This window comes from Zingiber officinale, chromosome 8A (genome assembly GCF_018446385.1).
Source record: "Zingiber officinale cultivar Zhangliang chromosome 8A, Zo_v1.1, whole genome shotgun sequence".
Taxonomy (NCBI): Eukaryota; Viridiplantae; Streptophyta; class Magnoliopsida; order Zingiberales; family Zingiberaceae; genus Zingiber; species Zingiber officinale.
The window spans coordinates 20353976-20374911 of record NC_056000.1 but is presented as its reverse complement, the minus strand read 5'-3'; the positions used below and the strand labels follow the sequence as shown (position 1 = coordinate 20374911).

The window sequence follows — 20936 nt, the reverse complement described above, 5'->3', positions numbered from 1 at the left end:
CTCTTTCTTAAAAAATATCATACTAGTAAAAATATCCTATATCCTTTTAATTATACGAAGTTACTCAAATCTTGCTAATGTGGACCTGTATTGAATCCCAACAATTTATATATTCTTTTTAAATCGCTGGTCAGCCCTCTGACCCACTCACCAATCAACGAGCGAGTGAAATCGAGAGTTGATTTGCTTTCAGAACTCTTTATTTTATCCCAGAAATTTCCATTCTTTGATGTCCATGTGTCTCTTCGCTCCCTGCTCGTGATCACTGATCGACTGAGAGTGGCGAGTGACCGTTCCTGCGCGAATCCGTCTCGATTCCTGCTGGTAGTCTTCCTGCTGTTGGTTTCAATGGATTTCTGAGGACTTCCGCCGCAATCTTAGGCGGGGCGAAGAAAATCCAAGCTGAAGCTTATGGGTGGCTGCCTGTCTGCAAATGGACATGGTAAGTAATTTATTCTTCTTTCAGATAACTACTTCCTCTTCAGCACTAGTAGAATCATCTTTTAGGTAGTGATATCGATCGATCTGTTCGCGAACTGGCTTTTCGGATTTTTTTTTTGGCCCCTTGTTCCTAAAATTGGATCTTTAAGAATTTACTAGCCAGTCCTGTTGGGATTTATCCCCAGTTTTGCTGTAATTAGAGAAACTATGATTTGATAGGAAGAGTGTCTCTGGTTGATTAGTCATTCCGAAGCTGATTGCTGAACGATTACACACTGAACTAAAAATAGAGATCTACTCCGAAGTAGCGATTCTGGATTACACGAAATATATTTGATAATCAATTTGTCGCCTACATGTGTTTATGAGTTTCTGGTTTGGTCTTACATGAATTTTCCCCTTGAAATAGGCGAATCTGCTAACCCACCGCACCAAGCGAATCAACACAAACATCCATCTCAGTTTAATAGTGTTATCCTATTTCCACCGGCTAAGGATGTTGAAGACTTGCGGCTGATAGCTGGATATGGGAACGTCAATGTCTTCACACATGAAGAGCTAAGAGTTGCCACCAAGAATTTCCGGGCAGATCAAATTCTTGGAGAGGGAGGTTTTGGAATTGTGTATAAAGGTATTATTGATGAGAATGTCAGGCCGGGTTTCATGTCCACCCAAGTTGCTGTAAAGGTGTTGAACCCAGATGGAGTCCAGGGTGACAAGGAATGGCTGGTATTTTTCGTTTAATGATATGTTGAATATCTTTTATTAATAATGATCGATGTAAGTACTGTTCTTTGCTTTCTTTTAACCATGTTAAATTAAAGATTACAATGTGATATTTGGTGGTTCTGTGGTGGAAGTGTTTGGAACATGACCTAAGTTTTAAGTAGGAAAGAAGTTGCTAAGCGATGTCATCCTGAAAATTGTTGAGCTTCTTTTCCTTCATTAGAATCTTATATGTTTTCTTTTTTGAGTGAGTGAAAGATATTTGAATTTGATACGATGTTGTTTGTTATATATTGAATCATTTCTAATAAATGTCTTTTTGATTCTTCAGACAGAAGTTCACTATCTTGGACAATTAAGTCATCCGAATCTTGTTAAGCTTATTGGATACTGCTATGAACATGATTACAGATTGCTGGTTTATGAGTATATGCCTTGCGGCAGTCTTGAGAAGCACCTTTTCCGACGTAAGTGGTCAGTTTGAGTCCTAAGACAGAGGTGCTTTTTATTTACCAAGTATGATGTAACAACATTACATGTAGTTTATACTGTGATTGCATACAAGAAATGTTCTTATATATATATATATATAGTTCTTGTTACCAATACATTCTGTTGCCATTCTTATTTCATGAATCACGTACTTCTGCTGTATACTGTGGCTGCTTTAAAGCATGGTATACTGCAAAATATTAGATCCTTTCAACTTAAATACAAAGTTATTTCTTTCAGAAATTGCCTTTTTAATACTTTGGAAGTTTCACAGATTTTTTTTAAAAATACATTCATCTGAGTGTTGTTGCTGATGTGACTAAAAGTTACAACATTGGATGATGTTAACATCAAAATTATCCAAAAAAGGTGATTAATAGCAACATTGTCAGTGAAACAATCAGCTGTGAATTGAGTAAAATATGCCAAGTCTTATTCATCATGCTTCTAAGAAAAGCAATACTTTGTAGATAGTATATTCACATGGACATATGAAGGATGGAACATACATAATATCTAACATTTAGGTAAACGGCTGCTTTTAGCATGAACTATTTAGTGTATTTTATGGTAGCAACCATTGGTTATTAGGAAAATGGAAATAAGATTAATAACCAATTTCATCCATACTCAACAGGGATCTGTCTAACAATGCCATGGCCCACTAGGATGAAGATAACACTTGGAACTGCAAAAGGGCTCGCCTTTCTTCATGGGGCAGAAAGATCCATAATTTATCGAGACTTTAAAACGTCTAACATTTTACTAGATGCGGTATGTGCTAATTTTTACCTTAGATCATTAGATTCTTTCTAGTTTGTGAACCTCATGATGATGTTTAGTCATTACATTGTAAAGTGAACTGTAATCTGTAATGCATATATATTTTTTTAGATAAAAGGATAGTTAATAGGAGAGTCTCCTCCCATCCACTTATTATAATTTATAATAGCATTTTAAAATTTTAGTCCAACAGCAGATGGAAACATGTAGTTAAGTAGATTGAAGTCCATCTTTATTACTTCCACAAACCATAGCCATTGGAGGAGGTTATAAAGTTTTTGTTTGAGATATCATAGCTCAATAAGTTATAAAATATGTGACTATCACCAATTAATCAGCCTTTATTTAACTTCATTTCCAGTGAACTAGGGGATGCATGAATTGTAACACTGATAAGTTGCAGTTTGCCACTGCATGGTACAAATTCTGAACATAATATTACTTTACAGGATTATAATGCTAAGCTTTCAGACTTTGGCCTTGCAAAGGAGGGACCAATGGGAGATGAAACTCACGTATCTACTCGAGTTGTGGGTACACGGGGATATGCAGCTCCTGAGTACATAATGACTGGTAAAGCAACCAAGCTTTATTTTATTTTTTTTCTCTGTTTGTGACAATTTAGATAATAAAATCGTGGCATCAAGAGACAGTTGATAACCCATTTGGTTTAGCATGCTTCTTTTGTAGCCAAAAAGGTAATTACGCTGGGGCCGGCACTAGGGGGCCGCTAAGGTAGCGGATGTACCTTTTTTTCAAAAAGGTAATTACGCTCACCTAGGCACCCCTCATAGCCCATCCCATGTTATATGAAGGGAGGTAAATTATGGGGTCAACTTAAGTGAATGGTCTTTATGATAGATTGTTTACCCAAATGGGTGCATGAAAGGCTTTATGCTCATTTTGATGGAGATCAAAATGCCAAGAGAATTGCATCTTTTGGATATCTTGTACTGTCCCAACATTTGATGTAAAAGAATTTGCACCATACATCTGAAGCCAAGCAATGCTCATTATTATGCAGAACTGTAGACTGATGCAATAATTTGATTCATCACAGGCCATTTGACTGCCAAAAGCGATGTTTATGGTTTTGGCGTTGTGCTCCTCGAGATGCTTATAGGAAGAAAGGCAACGGACAATACCAGACCAGCTCGAGAACAGAATCTCGTGAGTTGGGCACGTCCAGTCTTGCTGCACAGCAGAAAGCTGCTTAAGATAGTAGATTCAAGACTGGAAGGGCAATACTCAAACAAAGTGTTGAACGTGGTCGCAGAGTTGGCACACCAATGTTTGAACCCGAACCCAAAGAGGAGGCCGACCATGGACCAAGTTGTCGAGACCCTCGAGAGCATTCAAGGCCTGCCTGAGGCCAGTAATGCGCTGCTTCAGACTGGTGGCAATTCTGTGACTCTCTTTGAGGTTTCAAAAGTGGGCAATGACACTGGTACTGACTCTTCAATCAAAAAGGAAGCAGCAAGTGAAGCAAAAGAGCAGGGCAAGAGGCAAAAAAGGCATGGAAATGGAAGAAGCAAGAGTGAACCCTCCGTTGACTTGAATGTTCTCGCTCCTTCACTCGAGTCCCATGACAAACATGATGATGAAGACCCAAATTCCAGTAGTAGAATTGTGGAGCATTCTTAGAAGGTCGCTGATGTTGCATATGTACTTGTATAAAACACGTATAAAATTAATCCTTTGCACCTCTCCAGTCTGATTGATGCAAATAATCAATCGAGATATATAAGTCAACTTATGTAAAAAAAATTTCTCTTGTTTGTGTATAAACATGGTGGATAATTAAGATTAATTGTTGTTGTGTATTATTTACACGAACTGATTAACATATGTTTCGTAACAAGATAAATATTTGTTTTTTTCAAGTGATAAAACTTTATTACATATAAAGTCGTGTTTCCTAACAAGATATATTATTGTTGTATTATTTATTTTTGCCTGTAGATTTAACATCATTTTTTTTTGTTAAATGATGAAACTTTACTATATATAATTTGAATTAGTGCGTTTTTTCCTTGAATTTTTCTTAGTAGATATCAAATTCTTAAGAAAAAGATTGCAAATTCTTAAGAAAAAGATTGCATTGATGGCATGATAAGGGAATAAACCTAAATCAAGACTATTCATGTTTAGCTACATCCAGATTATCATCCAAACATCTACGATTTGATTCCTAACTATGATGTATTTATAAAAAAATTTCTTCCAAATGAAGAACGCAACCAAAGGATGCTAGACTTCTGGACTAATTGCAACGTGTACTTTCCAATTTATCTTAGTAGGCCGGTGAAAAACTTCCATAACTTATCTCTCTTTATATACTCTAAAGATAGATTATGAGAGATATCTAGGATGAACTTAATCACCTTTGAGATGTAGTAATTACCTCATATGCATTGAATGGTTTACGCATTTAGCGAAGTAGCATATCATGAAACTAAAAATCAACAATGAAATTTATCCAAGTATCACTTAGATTGCAAGCAGAGATATTAATTTTCGGAAGTTATTCATCAAACTCCACTACAATCACAAGCTTATTCCACCATGGTTAACCTGATCAACTGTCATAAAACCGACAGGCATTCATGAACTTTTCAACCATTAACAATTTTTTAACACACCAGATTGAGGTCATTTGATACATTCAATAGATACCTAAGGTATCAAATTATCAAGATGAGCATGGCCTGCACAAATCACAAATTTAGGTGGTTCATTGTGGCTCCCAATGAAATAATCAGGGAGAATTCCAGGACATGCATCGGCATTGTTGAAGGTTGTGGAGCTTATCCAAGTGAGGCCCTCGACAATGCGACATAGCTTCATATTTCATGATTCAGGTGATTCAGGAGCATCTGCATTGCCCGTGGAAGAGCATAAACATGAAGTCAAACAATGCCAGACTAGTATAACAAGGAAACATCATATAAGAAGCTATTAAGGTTTCCAAAAAAAAAAGTCACTTGCTCATCTCTACATGACATCTATCCTTAATTCTAAGGAATAATGAGTGAGCGACAATCCATTACCTGCACATAGTTGTTCAACCCGGGCAACAATATGCTTTCCGTAAGTGTATTTCTTTAAGGACTGCAAATGAACCTTTATGCGGTTGACCAAGATCTCGCGTTGTTTATCAGTGCATGAATCAAGAATCTTTTGAATCACATAATTTCCAAATTGATCCTTCATCATTACCTGAAAAGAGAGGAACAGAGGCAATGACTAAATATCAAAATGCAGTAGCATCAACAAAGAAATAAGGCAATGGAAAAGACAGATCCTCTAAATATGCTTTATTGCCAAGCTGCAAAAGGAAATATGTAAAGCATAGTTCACTGCACTGAAATAATCAGGATATTTTGAGAGAAAAGGTACTCAACCAAAATGCAGATGGAAGTGGATGGCGACCACACTGGAACTGCAGATCTTTGTCAACAAATTTTGAACACGATCTAAATAATTTTTTAAGAGAATGTAATTTTGTATATATAGTAAATAATTTTGAATGTAAAAACTGTTGGCCTGAATAATATTTGGTTGTGAATATAACAGATGTGTGCCCTTGAATCTACATTACGTTCTCCAATAGAAATTTCTGAGGAACACCAGCTGTAGATCTATATCAACAATTTTCAAAAACGACCTAAATAATTCATTTTTAATAAAAATAATTATAGTAAATAGTTTTGGATCTAAAAGGCTGTTGGGTCTGTGTCATGAAATATTAAAACCAATTAGAAATAGAAAGCGCCAATCAAGTGATGGTTCAGATTTTAGCATGCAGAGCCAAACAAAAGACAAGGTTTCCTGAATTGCCAAGAATGTGAATAACCACTGAACATATCCTAACGTGATCATGTCATCTACGTAATAAGCGTACCATCTAGATGCTGTTTCAAATGAGACAAGGTACTAGAAGTATCAAGGAATAAGAATGCGGATGTAACCACACAGGCATGGCAGCTGCATAGTTTACTGCAAAGAAATGGCTAAAACTTGTAGCAAGTTCTTTTCTGCAAAGCTTCCCAAGTGCTGCCAACAGAACCTCAAAAGCCAAAGTTGTAGTTTACCATGGGTGAATTGCATATACTGAGACAAGTTGGATTCACTTATATGCTTGGCAGCAGTTAGAAGACTCAAACAAATTATGATTATTTTTTAAATGACTATTATGTCTAAAATGGCCATATATCTCCAAAGAAATCAAAATGCACGTGCATCATGAGGCATACTGCTTGCGGAACATAATGCTGGTGGGCTAGGTGACAACAAAAGCAATCTAAATCTACCTTGTCACATGGCAAACTAGCATATAAGAATCAAATCATGATTCAACCTATGTTGAAACTCGTCCAGAATCATATTTCAAATCATAAGACAAATAAACGTTAAGAAATTTAAACCACTTTGAGATGTTTTGATCACTGGCAAAGTGGGAAATTTACCATGGTTTTAATCTGCCTTAGACCCTTTTCTGTTTATATATATTACCTTTATGTCATCTTAGATTTACATCCACAATACTTGTATATTTATAAATATAACTATAGTTCGACAGAAATTGTGTCGCTTTCATTGATAGGATGATCCTCCTTATATACAAAGATAAATCCCTTAAAATTAGAGATGTGATAAGTATGAATTAATTACAATCCAATCTAAGAAATAAATAATAGGGAATAAATCCCTACAAAATAGGGATAAAATAACAAGTTGTCTAGTTTGAATTTCAACACTCCCCCTCAAGCTAGGAGATAAATGCTCTCCAAACCCATAATCAAGCTTAGTTCGATGATGTTGGGTTTGAATAGTGCCTTTGTAAAAATGCTGGTGTTTTGAAGACACATGGCAAAGCATGATGTCTTTATATTCAATCTTCTCACTAATGAAATGTTTGGTACAGTCATGATAAACTGGATTCTTGGCAATGACAATAGCGGACTGATTGTCACACATAATTTGGATTAGATCTCTTATTTTTAGCTTGAGTTATGTTAGAATTCGTTGTAATCAGATTCCCTCACAAATGCCTAATGTCAGAGCTCGGAATTCAGCCTCGACACTACTTCGAGTAACAACTGTTTGCTTTTTACAACGCCAAGTGACCAAATTTCCCCAAATGAACATACAATATCTGGAAGTAGATCTTCGGTCACTAGGTGAACCTGCCAATCAACATCAGTGTAAACCTCCAAGGTTCACCCGTCTGTCTTTCTAAACATGAGTCCTTTTCCTAGGTCTTTTTTCAGATATCTCAATATTCGAATTATAGCATCCATGTGATCAACTGAAGGATTTCCTATAAATTGGCTAACGTATCTGCCAGCAAAACTTATATCTGGGCGAGTGTGAGTTAAGTAGATAAATTTGCCTGCCAATTGTCGATATCGTCCTTTATCAGCTTCCATTTCATCAGTCTGAGACCTTGACTTGGTATTAGGATCTATAGGTGTATCAACTGGCTTACATCCACTCAACCCAATTTCTTATAGTAGGTCAAGAACATATTTTGAAGGGGAACCTTAGCACAACGGTAAACTTGTTGCCATGTGACCAAAAAAGGTCACATGTTCGAATCCTGGAAACAGCCTCTTACAAAAAAGTAGGGTAAAGCTGTGCACAATGGATTCTTCCCCGGGACCCCGCATGGCGGGAGCTTCGTGCACCGGACTGTCCTTTTTTTACGTCAAGAACATATTTTCTTTGAGACACATATTCCTTTGTGACTTCTAGCTACCTCCATTCCCAAGAAGTATTTGAGTTGTCCCAAATCCTTGATTTTAAACTCCTTAGATAGGAGTGACTTAAGCCTTTTGATTTTTGATTCATGTTTCCTGCGAGGGCAATATCATCAACATATATAGTTAGTACTGAGATTTTCCCACATGGAAATGTTTCACAAATAGTGTGTGATCAGCTTGAGACTAGGAGTAGTCATCTCCTTTAAGGACTTTAGCAAATCTATAATAGAAGGCTCTCCTTAGTTTACAGACTTTTCCTTTTGTACTATTTGTCTCAATTCTTACAATGACATCCATATAAACTTCTTCCACAAAATCTCCATTTAGAGAGATGTTCTTCACATCTAGCTCAATCAAGAGCTAATCTAAGTTAGCAGCAATAGACAGTAATACCCGGATGGTATTGAGTTTTGCAACCGGTGCAAAAGTCTCCTGATAGTCAATCCCATAGGACTGGGTGTAACCTTTTGCCACCAGTCGAGCCCTATATCTATTTATGCTTCCATTTGTGTTCTGCTTGATTGAAAAAATCCACTTACATCCCATAGTTCTTTTCCCTTGAGGTAGCTTTCAAGTCCCATTCTTTTACAAGGTTGTGTATTCCTCTAGGATTGCCTTGCATGATTTAGGAACTTTTAGAGCTTTAAACACAGAACTAAGAATACTGATCTTGTCAAGTGATGTCACAAATGCTTGGTACCCTGGAGATAGACGTGAGTAGGACATAGTTGTGCATCAGATGAAGAGTACAAGATCTAGTACCTTTTCTGTGTGCAAATAGACTGGTCCAATGTGGGATTTGTACGTGGAACTGGTTCTATTAGATCTTGCTGCTTTTCAGGTTCAACTTGGTCTCGAGTAGACTCATGATACATGATACGGCTGAGTTTCGTGTAAAGAGGCAAGATGTTTTCTCCTCACATAGACTTTCACTATGTCATGGGAAGGTAGTGCGTTCTTTTGTGGTTCTGGGATAGGTGGTACATGTGATTGTGCTAATGATGTAGAAACATGAGTTGATGGGGATGGTGGGTTGAGTGATGATAATGGTAAGATTGAGGAAGGACTCGGTTCAAGAAGGGACATGAGGTCATTTCTGGAAGTAGAGGAAGGTGTGGGCTTCGTCACTCACTACTTCAAAGGAGTTTAAGTGAAATGTATGACCGTCATTATTCAGCAGAGGGCGATCAGAAAAAAAAAAAAAAAATTGAAGCTGCTTGTGAATCTGGAGACTGATCGGAGACAAGCAGTGTCCTGTTGAACGAACAGAAGACCCTTGCTGCAAGAAGACCAGTCATTGGGCAGCACATTCTTAGGGTCTACAGAGATTGATGATATTGCAGTGAGGAAGACAACAAGAAGAAATCATGTGTGGTGCAGGAAGTCTACAAGCTCAGCTCCAATACTATGGTGAGGAGAAAATTATTAGGGTTTTAACCTCCTCTAAGTAGTGAATCCCAATAACCTTTATGTATCTTACAGTAATACATCTCTGTCATCTTACATTTACATCCATGATACTTTTATATCAACAACTATAGCCATAAGCATTTACAATTAGATCTTTAACAGTCACAAAGAAATAGCATGCTATTCATTCTCAAAATCAGATTCCCAGATTAGAAGCCACTTGAACAACCAAAATAGAAGAAAACTAGATAGAAGCTTCTACAAAACCATGAGAAAAAGTTCGCTAAATTATCCCCCCGAAAAAAGAAAAAGAGAGACCAGTTCGGATAATAAAAACATTGATCTATATTCTTAATAACTTCTCAAGCTTTTCAGCTTACCAATAAATTATCACTGTCTTCAGTTTCTCCAATTATTTCCTTGATCAAGTGATCTCGTTCTTCAGCATTACCATATTTGATACACTTCTCAACAACATTTGAAGCAAATTTGTGCTGGCACATCTGCAGAATTTTCCCAGATAGCTTGCTGATGATTTGGCTTCTTTCATGTGGCTTTCCTTTCTCTAATACATGCTGAAAGCAACAGGATCTCTTTAGTTTACGCTACATGTAAGGTGAACAAGAAAATATTCGATAAAATGATTAAACAACCTTCAAATCAGCTGGCAACCAAAACCCATTATCTAAATCAATAAAACCAAGGATGGGGAAAATCAGCCGACAACTGGAATTTGTTTCATTGATCCATGAGACTTATAAAGACAAAGCCTAATGGTAGATAAGAAACAACTGGAGATCAGCATAACTTGAGAGTAGCAACCAACAATAAGAAATGTATCTGCTATGTGACTTCTACACAGAAACGAGTACAGACAAGGATAAAAGAAAGAGTACAGCAACCATATGCCCATTTATATAAGATTATGTGGATATATGAAAAGGTGAAATATGACGAATAAGTTATTTGACTATTAAATCAAGGATTGCAAATTAACCAATGAATCTGTGATGCAGTATGGAAAATTTAGGATCTTTATTTAGTCGTTGTTAAGCATAAGTTGTTATAACTTGAGGTCTACTAAGAAAACTTACAGATTGTCAAGGGGCTCTTTAGTGATACGATTAATAGATTATTAATCTTAGGATATAAACCACAAAATGCAAATAAAATTCTAGTAGTTATATGATTAGGGTCATGTTGACCACTCTCTGAAGAGGTATCTATTAGGGAGCTCTTTAGGTGATATGACAATAGATTATCAATCTTGGGATATAAGGCACAAAATGCAATAAAAAATCTAGTAGTTATATGATTAGGGTCGTTTTGACTGGTCTCTGAAGGAGGTAATCTGTATAGGGGCGCTTTTAGTGTTAAGAATTTTAGTTTGCTTGAAGATTCTTGTGTCTCAAGGATGTGATCACTCATTGAAATAAAAGTTTTGATAGCGTGTTGAGGGTTTCTTGATGAAATTTGGTTATTAGTGTATTCTATTTCAGCAAGGATTAAAGTTAAACTAAGGGTCTTTTGATTTCAAAAGGAGATAAATTAACAAGAGGTTCTTTTAAGAATGTAATATAAGGGGCTCATTTAAGGAGGCATCAGACGGTTCTTCTAAGGTCAAGTAATCAAGGGAATCTTCTACATAGCCAATGTCCAAATTGACAATTTACTTCAGAAATACAAATTTAATGGCAGGATAAGATTTGCATAGCTATTGCAAATGAGATGAAAAAGTAAAAAATGGCAAAGACAATAAAGCATATTGGCTAGTGTACCTTCAAGCCTAACGATGCTATGAATGTCAGACAAGTCTAACAGATCTATATGCCTTCACCATACTGGCACACTCATTAATAGTCAAATCAGGCCCATATAATTGGATTACACATTTGGTTATAATATTATACCAAGGGAGATTGCGAATTATGATTATTATTTTACTCCAAGATGTCAAGGATTATAAAGAACCTCATTTGAGAAGAAAAAATAAGATAAATTTGAAGGAAAAGTGAAAAAATTCACCTGAGTGACATAGTTGCCATACTGATCTTGAGCAAGCTGGCACACAGATTGCAGAATCTCGTCCACAATGCACCGACTTTGGGACTCATCTGTACAATGTTCTAAAACTCTCTACGAATATGGCATATTATGATTAAGACTATCAAGAGTGGTACAAAGAACTGATGGAAACAGCAAAGAATAGTCAAGAACAAAGAATTTTTTCTAACCTGAATCACTCGACAACCATATGGATGGGTTGATAGTGTTGCAACTTGACCATGAAATGCAGATATTATGAAAGTGATTTTTTCAGTAGGTACGCACTCAATGCATTTTTGAATAACATGATTCCCATTCTGATCTCTGACACATTTCATGACATGTCCATCAAGTTCTTGCACAAGCTGTGTTTTCAGATCAAGCTCAATAACCTCAAGAGCCTGCAATCAGATAAGACAATCAAATGAACAACAATGAAAAGAAACCAGAGCTACTGTAAAAGCTAATATGATCTTTCGAATAGATATACTTTGGTAGTTGTTCCTTTCCACAGAGTTTCTTGGCAAAATATTACACCAATTTGTCCTTTTGACTAAAATCAAAATTATCTATTTTAAGGTTTGACCTTATGTTTTCTGAATTTGAATTGTATTCTTTTCACTCTGCTACAATACAGAACAATCTTCCTATTTCCAACAATGCTAGTTTGTTTTCATGCTATTCCTTAGTTCTCTACATATGAACACTTCTAGCTAATCTTGATTATTGAAGATTTAATAGAAAAATGGAACATAATTGACTTTAATGTCGCATCAAATACTTTTTTATAGCACAAGGTCCTTTAAGATCACTCCAACAGTTCACCACTATCAGACTCATGAACAAAATAAGTTTCATTAGTAGTTTTTGCTCCTATGGAGTAAAGTTCTAGTGAAGCCAATATCCAACAAGCATCATACAACCTCACGTTCACAGTCTATCCCAGAAGATCCCATATATTTTTCATGTGCTTATGCCTAACTTGCCAAGGAACACCATTCTTAAAAGGATCATTCCAGTTAGAGTAGAATGAGTTCAGATACCATACGAATGCAAGTGATTCAACCTAAATGACTAGCATCTTGGGTGAAGTTTCACAGCAAAGGCACTAATTGATTGGCATCCTCTTTTACAATGTCTCTAACCAGTTTTGAATATAATCAAACACTTAACCACTTCGTATGAGTCAACTCATGTGATAATTTTAAAAATCAAATAATGTCATGAAAATTCAAGTCACAAATTTCAGGGCTAGCAAAACACGTGACATAATGGCCTATACATGAAATGGTATAGAAGAATATATGGCATCCCTGAACCTATATAAAACAATACAAATAATAAAAAATACAATAAAATAAACAATACCTTTTGAATTACACGACAGCCGTACATCTGAAGGCTCAAAGGCAACACATTGCAAACAAGCTTATAAGCAAGTTCATTCCTCTGTTCAGGAGTTCCATGCTCAAAAAACTGAAGATACAAAGCAATCAAAAAGAGAAATCACATTGTATAGATTAAAAGAGTAACCAAGTATTTATGGTCAGAAACTAATAGATGCAAATTATGCAACACTCCGGCATATACCTTTTGAATGACATAGTTTCCAAACACATCAGTCATTAATGAAGAAGCACGTGGAAGGATTATTACAAATTTATGGTCAGAAACTAATAGATGCAAATTATGCAACACTCCAGCATATACCTTTTGAATGACATAGTTTCCAAACACATCAGTCATTAATGAAGAAGCATGTGGAAGGATTTCCTTGAAAACAGATGCCTTATCTTGTATGCTGCAATTCTCCAATTTTTGTTGTATAAATCTACTCCCATGTTGATCAGAACTGATGCAAAAAGCACACAGCATCTGATTAAAAGAATATAAAAATACCGAGAAGATACTTTATAAAAATAAAAACAAGGCTAGGAATAAAACTTGCCTAAATTCAACAATACGCCCAGAAATATCAGACAATTCATATCTTCGTGCTTTATTAGACTTCAGCTCTTCCAAGAAAGAATGCAATGGATCATCAACCTTCTCACATCCTCTTTGGCTTTTCCATCCAGAAGCAGTTGTGTTTTTTTCAGAACCAAATGGAAATTTAATGTTTTCATTTTTCCTTCCTGAAAAACCTGCACCTGCTACTGGTGACCCAATAAAAACAGGACTGGCAAGTGGAGAGCTTGGCAATTGAGACCCAATAAAAACATGAGAGGCAAGTGGAGAGCTTGGCAATTGCATGACATCAATGCTAGCAGGGCTTCCATAGTAGCTGGGACTAAAAGGAATTCCTTTAGTAGAATCAGGAGTGCTTGCAGAAATTCTTGGAATTTGAGGCCTATGATCAATTAAATGGGGAGGATAACCTGAAATCTTTTGTGCATCACAATTACCTGGTATGATTCCAATAGCACCAACCGTACAGATCATTGGATCATATTGACCTGGGGTTTGAAATGCATCCACAGAGGGATGCTGACAAAAAGGTACGTACAAGGGATCAGGAAAGTGAGGCTGAACAGTTAGCTGTTCATAGTTCTTGTAGTGCATATCAACTCCAGAAACAATACCTCCCCCACTGGGACTCTCAGAAGCTCTAGCGGTGAAGTTTGATCCCACTGGATTATCAAAAGGCACTGGAATTGAACTATGGGGATGGGGATACACATTAATAAGTTGAGGCACTACTGAGGGATTCAATGTGCATCCATTGATGCTGAATTGAGGAGGTAAACCTGGAAATTGAAAATTGTGATAGTATGGAGTTCCAAATCCAGATCCTGTAATATATAATGATGGGGCAAAACTAGCAGATTGCAATGATGATTGCATATCAGCTGAGGTTAACTTCGGTTGACCAGGATGACCATGAGATAAGCTAAAGCCCATACCCTGAGAATGAGAAATTCCTTCAGCAATAATTTGAGACTCATTACCTAGAGAATGAGAAGAAGAGCCACGTGATGGCATGCCAACTTGCTGAGGGTTTTGGCATAATTGATGATTTTTGAGGTTATGAGCAGATAATTTTAACTTCCTAACTTCATTTTCAATGTCACCAGGATCTGAACAAATTCCACCGGTAGTTGAAACACCATCCCCCAATGTGGTGCTTCGATTGCTTGATTCATATTGACTTGATTGCAAATTCACTGACTTCTCAATTGAAGCTAAGTGACCAGGCATGGTCCCCAGATCATCATTCAACAATAACCCACCTGATTGTAAGTCTAAGTAAGTACAACCATCAGTACCAATTCTAGGTATTATCTTCTCTGGGTTAGCCAAGTCAGTGGAAGAATTATGCAGAGGGTGTGAGAGGGAATCTTGACTAACTGCTCGCTCTGTTTTAGAATGGTTAGGATGTTGGGAATGATTATTGTATACAGGACATTGAGTTTCGAACAAGTCTTCCTGAAAAGTTAAAAAACACTATGGTTCAAGAGTACAATAAAACTAAAGATCCATATCCATGCATGCCACTCATAAATAAAAAAAAAAATGCTTCAAAACAATGGTGATTGCAATCACACAAAAAGCTTGTTATTGGAGTAACTTGGCAGCTATATGGCTAGCTAATAAAGATTTGAAATTAACAAGATTAAAAAATTTCAAACATTGCACTTGTTGAAGGGTTTAGACACCCATCCAAACAAAACTAAGTACTAATGTGGGAGATGAGTACACTCTTTACTCAATGATTGCTATTAACAACAACACTAAAACCTCAGCTCAATTAGCACTGGAAGTGTAAATTTATTATAATGTATGCCCAAAAGGCACTAATTAGTCACAATCTCCAAAACATGCATATGCATACTAGTGGTATAGGCACTACACGTTGGCGGAAGGAATTTGGCTGATAGTCATTTTTCACAATCATCAGGGCTCCTCATTTGTTTCAAATAACTGGAAATTAGGCAATGTAACTCAATTCCTTTGTTCCTTCTTAAGTACCTGTTTCATATCATCTCAACAATTCAAGGGGATAATATATAGGAAACACATTGCTTTCATTGCTCTACGCTAACAACTAAAATTGACAAACTAAACAGAGTTAACTTATAAGATAGTTGATACAACCATTTCATGTACAATAAATAACCTCTTTATGCATTATGTAAACTAGAATAATTAACTGCTATAAAGCAAGGAAGCTGAGGGCTAAATAGAAGTAAAAGATAATGCTTCAAAGAAGAATATTATTGAAATGCATAAACTGGTTTATGTAAAATTTATCACCTCTACCAAATCTATAGGGTTCATGTGCCTTCTTTGCAATGGAGACATTCTAGGTGATCTATCATCCTCAGGTTCCTCATTATGAGTAGAAAGGGCATGTTGTGAGACAGAGAAAATTGAATTGCTGTTGTCATTGAAGGAAATAAGTTTTTCATTATTCCCAATGGAACCAATTTGTTGCATCAAGTGTCGATTCTCCCGAGATATAAGAGGTGACGGAAGCCTTGGATTTAAATTCACATTTTTGCAGTAATATGCTAAGTAACCTGGATGAGCTCGGAGTTCTTCTTCAGATTTGCAATTTTGAAGACTATCCAAGTTGACGTCAAAGCGATCAGTCAGAGTTTGCAAGATATCGAATGTTACACTAGAACCTTCCATGCTAGGAGGTGCACTTCCACTTCGGCTGAGGCCAGTGTTACTTTTTGTTCCATTGTATTTCTGCCCTTTCAAAAGTAATCCCAACTCTTCTGATAAAGTACTAGTTGAAGCAATTCCTGGTGTATCCTTACACAGGAGCCAACTTCCAGCTCCACTATTCCCAACAAATCTCAATGGACTCTCCGTGGCCATTTATTTGGAATCTGCTAAAGCCACATAGATAAGGTCCAGGTGTGTCAAAATAAGTGCATTCTTGTCAATTTTCACTGTACTATTTGTAATATTAGAACTCCAGGTAAACTTGTTAACTCGTTTAAAGCAGTCAAGTTTCAGCATACAGAGAAACAACTGATACCTAGGATGGCAAGTATAAATATATTACATACTTAAGCAAAGCCAAAGTTTGAACCATCAAGTTAATAATAGGCAAATAAAAGTTATGAACCACTTTGATCTGACCTATGGATTACACAAAGTGCTTACAAGTAACACATACATATCAAAGTAACAAAAATAGAGGAATTTCTGCAAGACGAGAAGTATTATCAAGCAAAATTCTGTCTCATTGGAGATACAAGGTGTTAAAAATGTCTAATAATTTGCAAAATATTGTCTTCAGTTCATTACTTTCCATGGCTCCCTTGATCTAGAAATAAGCTTCAGAACCAAAGAATTCACGAGCTCAGTCAAAGTCAACACAAATAAAATAGATAAATGTAGCAAACACATATGGTTTATTTTGCAAATCAATCTTTTCTTTCAGTTGGCACCAGCTGGCAGCCAGATTCTGAAGTTTATTAGCGAATTCCTTAAAACAGTGCCTTGGATGAATGCAAAACCACTCAATAATCATCATAATACGATAGGGTAAATCAACATATTTGACAGAAAAACAAAAATTCTGTATATCTAGTCAACTAACCTCCATAAACTGTTGCCCTGCACCAATTGAGGCAATTAAATTTTTTTAAAAAGGACAAAACGCTGCTACTACATTCCACAAATTAGCCAATAGAACCACGAAAACCAAATATTTATCTTATACATGCCCTGCGACCCGCGATATGGTGTAATTAAATTATGTAACCACTCGTTCAGAGTCCATAATGAACATTCTAAAGTGGGCGAGCGCTTCGCCTGGCCACAATGAACATTCTAAAGTTCATAATTTGCTCAGCTAAGTTTCCAGTGAGAAAACGCCCAAAACCCCAATCAACCGAAAAATGACAAAGACCCTAACTTTATGGATTGAATTGAAACCCAAACCATCAAAACGCATAAAAACAGAAAAGCAGCTGAAACTCATTTCAGATTAAAAAAAAACAACGGAATAATTTAAACCTCCCAACCCACCAAACACAGCCACAGCAACCAAGCTCTGAATTCATCGACTAGCGCTACGAAATCTCCAAGGAACGACAACAACAAGGCAGTCAACAAACCCTAAAGGTAAAGGAAGGAAAAACAGGAGAGAACTCCGCCGGAGAGGATTCTTACCTTCTCCCACACGTTGTCCCGCGACCGAAACCAGCAGTAGCTGCAATTCCTCGGAGATCGGTCGAACCCCAACTAAAGGAGACGAATAACAGACTTTACCCGGCCACCACTCTCTCCGTCGCTCTTGCTCTTCCCCCGAGGCGTCCGCTTCTAAAACCCCTTAAATGCCGGGCTTTTGGAAATTTCTTACGGCCGATGGGAACTTAAATGACTATAATACCCCTCCAGCACCACGACTTTTAACTCACGTATTAGAAACCCTCCTTTTCATCCGCCCTATCGTGGGTCCACTGAATACGTGATGCACAAGGAGCCGTGGGCCAACGAGTGGGTACATTTTCAGCAGATGGCCCCATAAGGTTGTTTTTGGCATAAACGACGCAGTTTTGATTGGCTTATTAATTTAATCAGGAAGTTTAGAGGAGCACGAAATGTGAGGAAATGACTTTGAAAGCTTCAGTGGTGCCACAAGTATTCCACGCATGAGGTAACCCATTCGTTTAATTATGTTTTTCAATGTTATGAGGATTTAGGCGAATCTTAATCAGTTAGATCAACGGCTCCTTGCGTTAAACCTTGGAAGGAGCAGTACACGTGTCATTTTATGGCGTGCTGGTTTCGTATAGGTGGAATGGTGTGTAAAGTTAATAATACTTACGATGGACCCTTCCCTGTACCCGATGCACGTATGGTGGGAGGTGTGGGGACACTCTTTTTTCTATAAACGTACGGCGGACACCGTGGAACGACTGGATCTCTACGGCGGGATCGCTTAAGCGAAACCAAAGGATGACGTGGAAACTAAGGTCACCGGCTGGTGTGCGGCAGGGTTGTCACATCCAACGACAGGTGTGTGGGCGGGCACAAGCACATCGATTATCGATAAGCACGTGTAGGGCCGGCGCCGCAAGTCGCACGCTCGGCCATGCAACTGATTATATAATTTTTTAATTATATATCTCAATCATCATGCCGCGTGTCATCTTGAGTATTTTTTAACATTCATACAAAAGCGAGCAGAAAATAATAATCGTTCTAATTTTTTCAACAGTAATAAATCTCTGAGATCTGCAACTTTGGAACCGATCCGGGGGATGTGACGCGAAACAGTGCGGGAGCAGGGTCGCCCGGGACACGTGTACCTCTTTCTCGTCTTCTTCTTCCTTCGATAGCATCACTGATCGATCTCGTCTCGCCGCGTCCTCACGCCATGCGTCCCGCTCTTCAATTTCATTAATGATGTAATTTCAGATTTTAAAGTCGAGAAATTATACACGATTTTGCTCAGAAGTATGAATTTTCCATTCAAAAGGACTAAAAAGTACGACTAAGCAGCATTAAAAACAGTATGCACAGCTACTTAAACTTGTAATTCTCTCCGGCCACCTTCCACGACGGTTTGTTAAGCCCTAGCACTCGCCTCTGGGGTCACCGAGGCTCGCGTCGCCGCAGACAATGGGGACGGCGATGAAGCTGGGCGCACGGTCGCCGGCCATGATGACGAGGAGGCGGCCGTCCTCCAGGGCGGCGGGGTCTTTGGCCGAGGCGCCGTCGTCAAGAGGCTTCCCCTCCTCGTGCTGCTCGGCGGGGGCGAAGTGGGGGGAGAGGCCCCAGTAGGAGCAGGCCAGGACGAGGAGAGCGAAGGCGATGAGACCGAGCATCGCCGCCAGGCCGGCAAAGAGGTAGGGCACCGGCGACTTCCGCTGAGAGTGAGCTCCGCCGCCGGGAGGCGTGCTCGGCGCCTCCGCCGAGAGGAAGTAGGAACCTGCGCCGGTGAGCGCCCGCATAGCTGTTAACTACGAAGAGAAAAGAGTGAGCTGAATTGAGCAAGTGTGGATTTTGGAAGCGCGTTTGATATTTAAAGTGGCATGACAAAAAAAAGTATATTAAAATTATATATTTTCTAAATTTTATAAATTATTCAAATGTAAATTTGGAAAGCAATAATCAAACATATATATGCATTTATTTGCAAATTAAGATATTTGTTGCGCTATCTTTTACTAATAATGCAACTGGAGTTCTTCGGCACGAAACTCATATTTATATCGAGATATCATATGGATACTTGGAGTGGAATATAGCATGAGACAAAGTGACGAAGACAATAAGATAGATGATTCCGATTCAATTTAATTTGATCCTCAATTCGGAAGGAGCAACGTCCCCTGGGGCGGTGCGATGGTTAAGACATGGGGTGTTGTTACATGAGATCTTGGGGTCGAAACTCGGTGTGACCGAGCATAACTTCCCCCATGTCTTGGCCATTTGCACTAATGGCTAGTAGCCACCCGTGATTTACCTCCTCCGTGTTGACCTAGAGACGGGTTGGCGAGGGCGCTGGGGGTGAGCGAATCGCCTTTTGCCACATGAACTGACGCTTAACTGTGTTGGCCCTGGGATGGGTTGACGGGGGGCGTTGAGGGTGAGCGTATTCGTCTTTTGTTACAATGAACTGACGCTCAACCGTGTGTCAAATAAGGTGTCGTCTCTGCACTTCATCTTTCCCGTTTCTGATGATACGTTATTGTGAGTGACCTCAATCATAATGTGGGGTCGATAATTAAGATAATATAGCAATCAACATTAAAGTGAGGTGAGGTGTGGGGTCGATAATTAAGATAATATAGCAATCAACATTAAAGTGAGGTGAGGTGATAGTTAAAATCTGAAGAAAAAAAATGATAGTTAAATTAAGGTGTACGTAGCCGAACGAACCACTTTCAATGGGGCTCAGCTCCCCATTTCTCATAGGCATGACTCTTAGTATACACCTGATTGTTCCAGTACCGGTCGGACCTCTGAGTCTCAACTCCCTACTTTTCATGGGCATGACTCTCATCATAAACCCGATCGACACTAGAGTTGATCGGACCTCCAGAGCTGAGCTTCCTACTTCTCATGAACATGACTCCTAGTATAAACCTGATCGGTCCAGAGTCAGTGGGACCCACAGGGCTCAGCTCCTCACTTCTCATGAGCATGGCTCCCGGCATAAATCTGATTGGTCGTAGAGCTAGTCAGACCTTTTGTGCTCAACTCTTCACTTCTCATAGGCATGACTCATAGCATAAACCCGATCGACCCTAATCGGTTGGACCTCCAAGGCTCAGTTCCTCACTTCTTATGGGCATGACTTCT

At 38.1% G+C, this 20936-nt stretch overlaps 3 protein-coding genes across 7 annotated transcripts; 1 reads left to right on the top strand and 2 right to left on the bottom strand.

Annotated features, from left to right (window-relative positions):
- Positions 1-215: 215 nt before the first annotated feature.
- LOC122007857 (probable serine/threonine-protein kinase PBL17) lies at positions 216-4268 on the top strand. Its single transcript, XM_042563387.1, has 6 exons — positions 216-442; positions 851-1170; positions 1499-1634; positions 2297-2433; positions 2892-3015; positions 3503-4268. The coding sequence occupies exons 1-6, from the start codon at positions 412-414 to the stop codon at positions 4084-4086; spliced, it is 1332 nt and encodes a 443-aa protein (XP_042419321.1). The 5' UTR covers positions 216-411; the 3' UTR covers positions 4087-4268.
- Positions 4269-4916: 648 nt separating this feature from the next.
- LOC122007856 (pumilio homolog 5-like) lies at positions 4917-17960 on the bottom strand. 5 transcript variants are annotated; one of them, XM_042563383.1, is made up of 10 exons: positions 17796-17960; positions 15918-16501; positions 13612-15089; positions 13254-13515; positions 13032-13139; positions 11852-12064; positions 11643-11753; positions 9998-10192; positions 5493-5661; positions 4917-5318 (listed from the first exon to the last, which is right to left on the bottom strand). In XM_042563383.1, the coding sequence occupies exons 2-10, from the start codon at positions 16488-16490 to the stop codon at positions 5293-5295; spliced, it is 3135 nt and encodes a 1044-aa protein (XP_042419317.1). In that variant the 5' UTR covers positions 16491-16501; positions 17796-17960; the 3' UTR covers positions 4917-5292. The 5 variants fall into 5 exon arrangements, 4 of the variants coding, with proteins under 4 accessions (XP_042419317.1, XP_042419318.1, XP_042419320.1 ...); XM_042563384.1 differs by having other exon boundaries at positions 13374-13515; XM_042563386.1 differs by lacking the exon at positions 15918-16501.
- A 1244-nt stretch (positions 17961-19204) lies between these two features.
- On the bottom strand, positions 19205-19582 carry LOC122010591 (protein GLUTAMINE DUMPER 3-like). Its single transcript, XM_042567110.1, has one exon. The coding sequence runs from the start codon at positions 19580-19582 to the stop codon at positions 19205-19207; it is 378 nt and encodes a 125-aa protein (XP_042423044.1).
- Positions 19583-20936: the final 1354 nt, after the last annotated feature.

Excerpts from the sequence above, each read along its gene's own strand:
- LOC122007857 (XM_042563387.1), top strand. The coding sequence starts at position 412 with ATGGGTGGCTGCCTGTCTGCAAATGGACATG. Across the intron at positions 1,635-2,296 it reads TGAGAAGCACCTTTTCCGAC|GGATCTGTCTAACAATGCCA; the intron begins GTAAGTGGTCAG and ends CATACTCAACAG. Across the intron at positions 3,016-3,502 it reads TCCTGAGTACATAATGACTG|GCCATTTGACTGCCAAAAGC; the intron begins GTAAAGCAACCA and ends GATTCATCACAG.
- LOC122007856 (XM_042563383.1), bottom strand. The coding sequence starts at position 16,490 with ATGGCCACGGAGAGTCCATTGAGATTTGTTGGGAATAGTGGAGCTGGA. Across the intron at positions 13,140-13,253 it reads GAAACTATGTCATTCAAAAG|TTTTTTGAGCATGGAACTCC; the intron begins GTATATGCCGGA and ends TTGTATCTTCAG. Across the intron at positions 11,754-11,851 it reads ATGGTTGTCGAGTGATTCAG|AGAGTTTTAGAACATTGTAC; the intron begins GTTAGAAAAAAT and ends CCATATTCGTAG.
- LOC122010591 (XM_042567110.1), bottom strand. The coding sequence starts at position 19,582 with ATGCGGGCGCTCACCGGCGCAGGTTCCTACTTCCTCTCGGCGGAGGCG.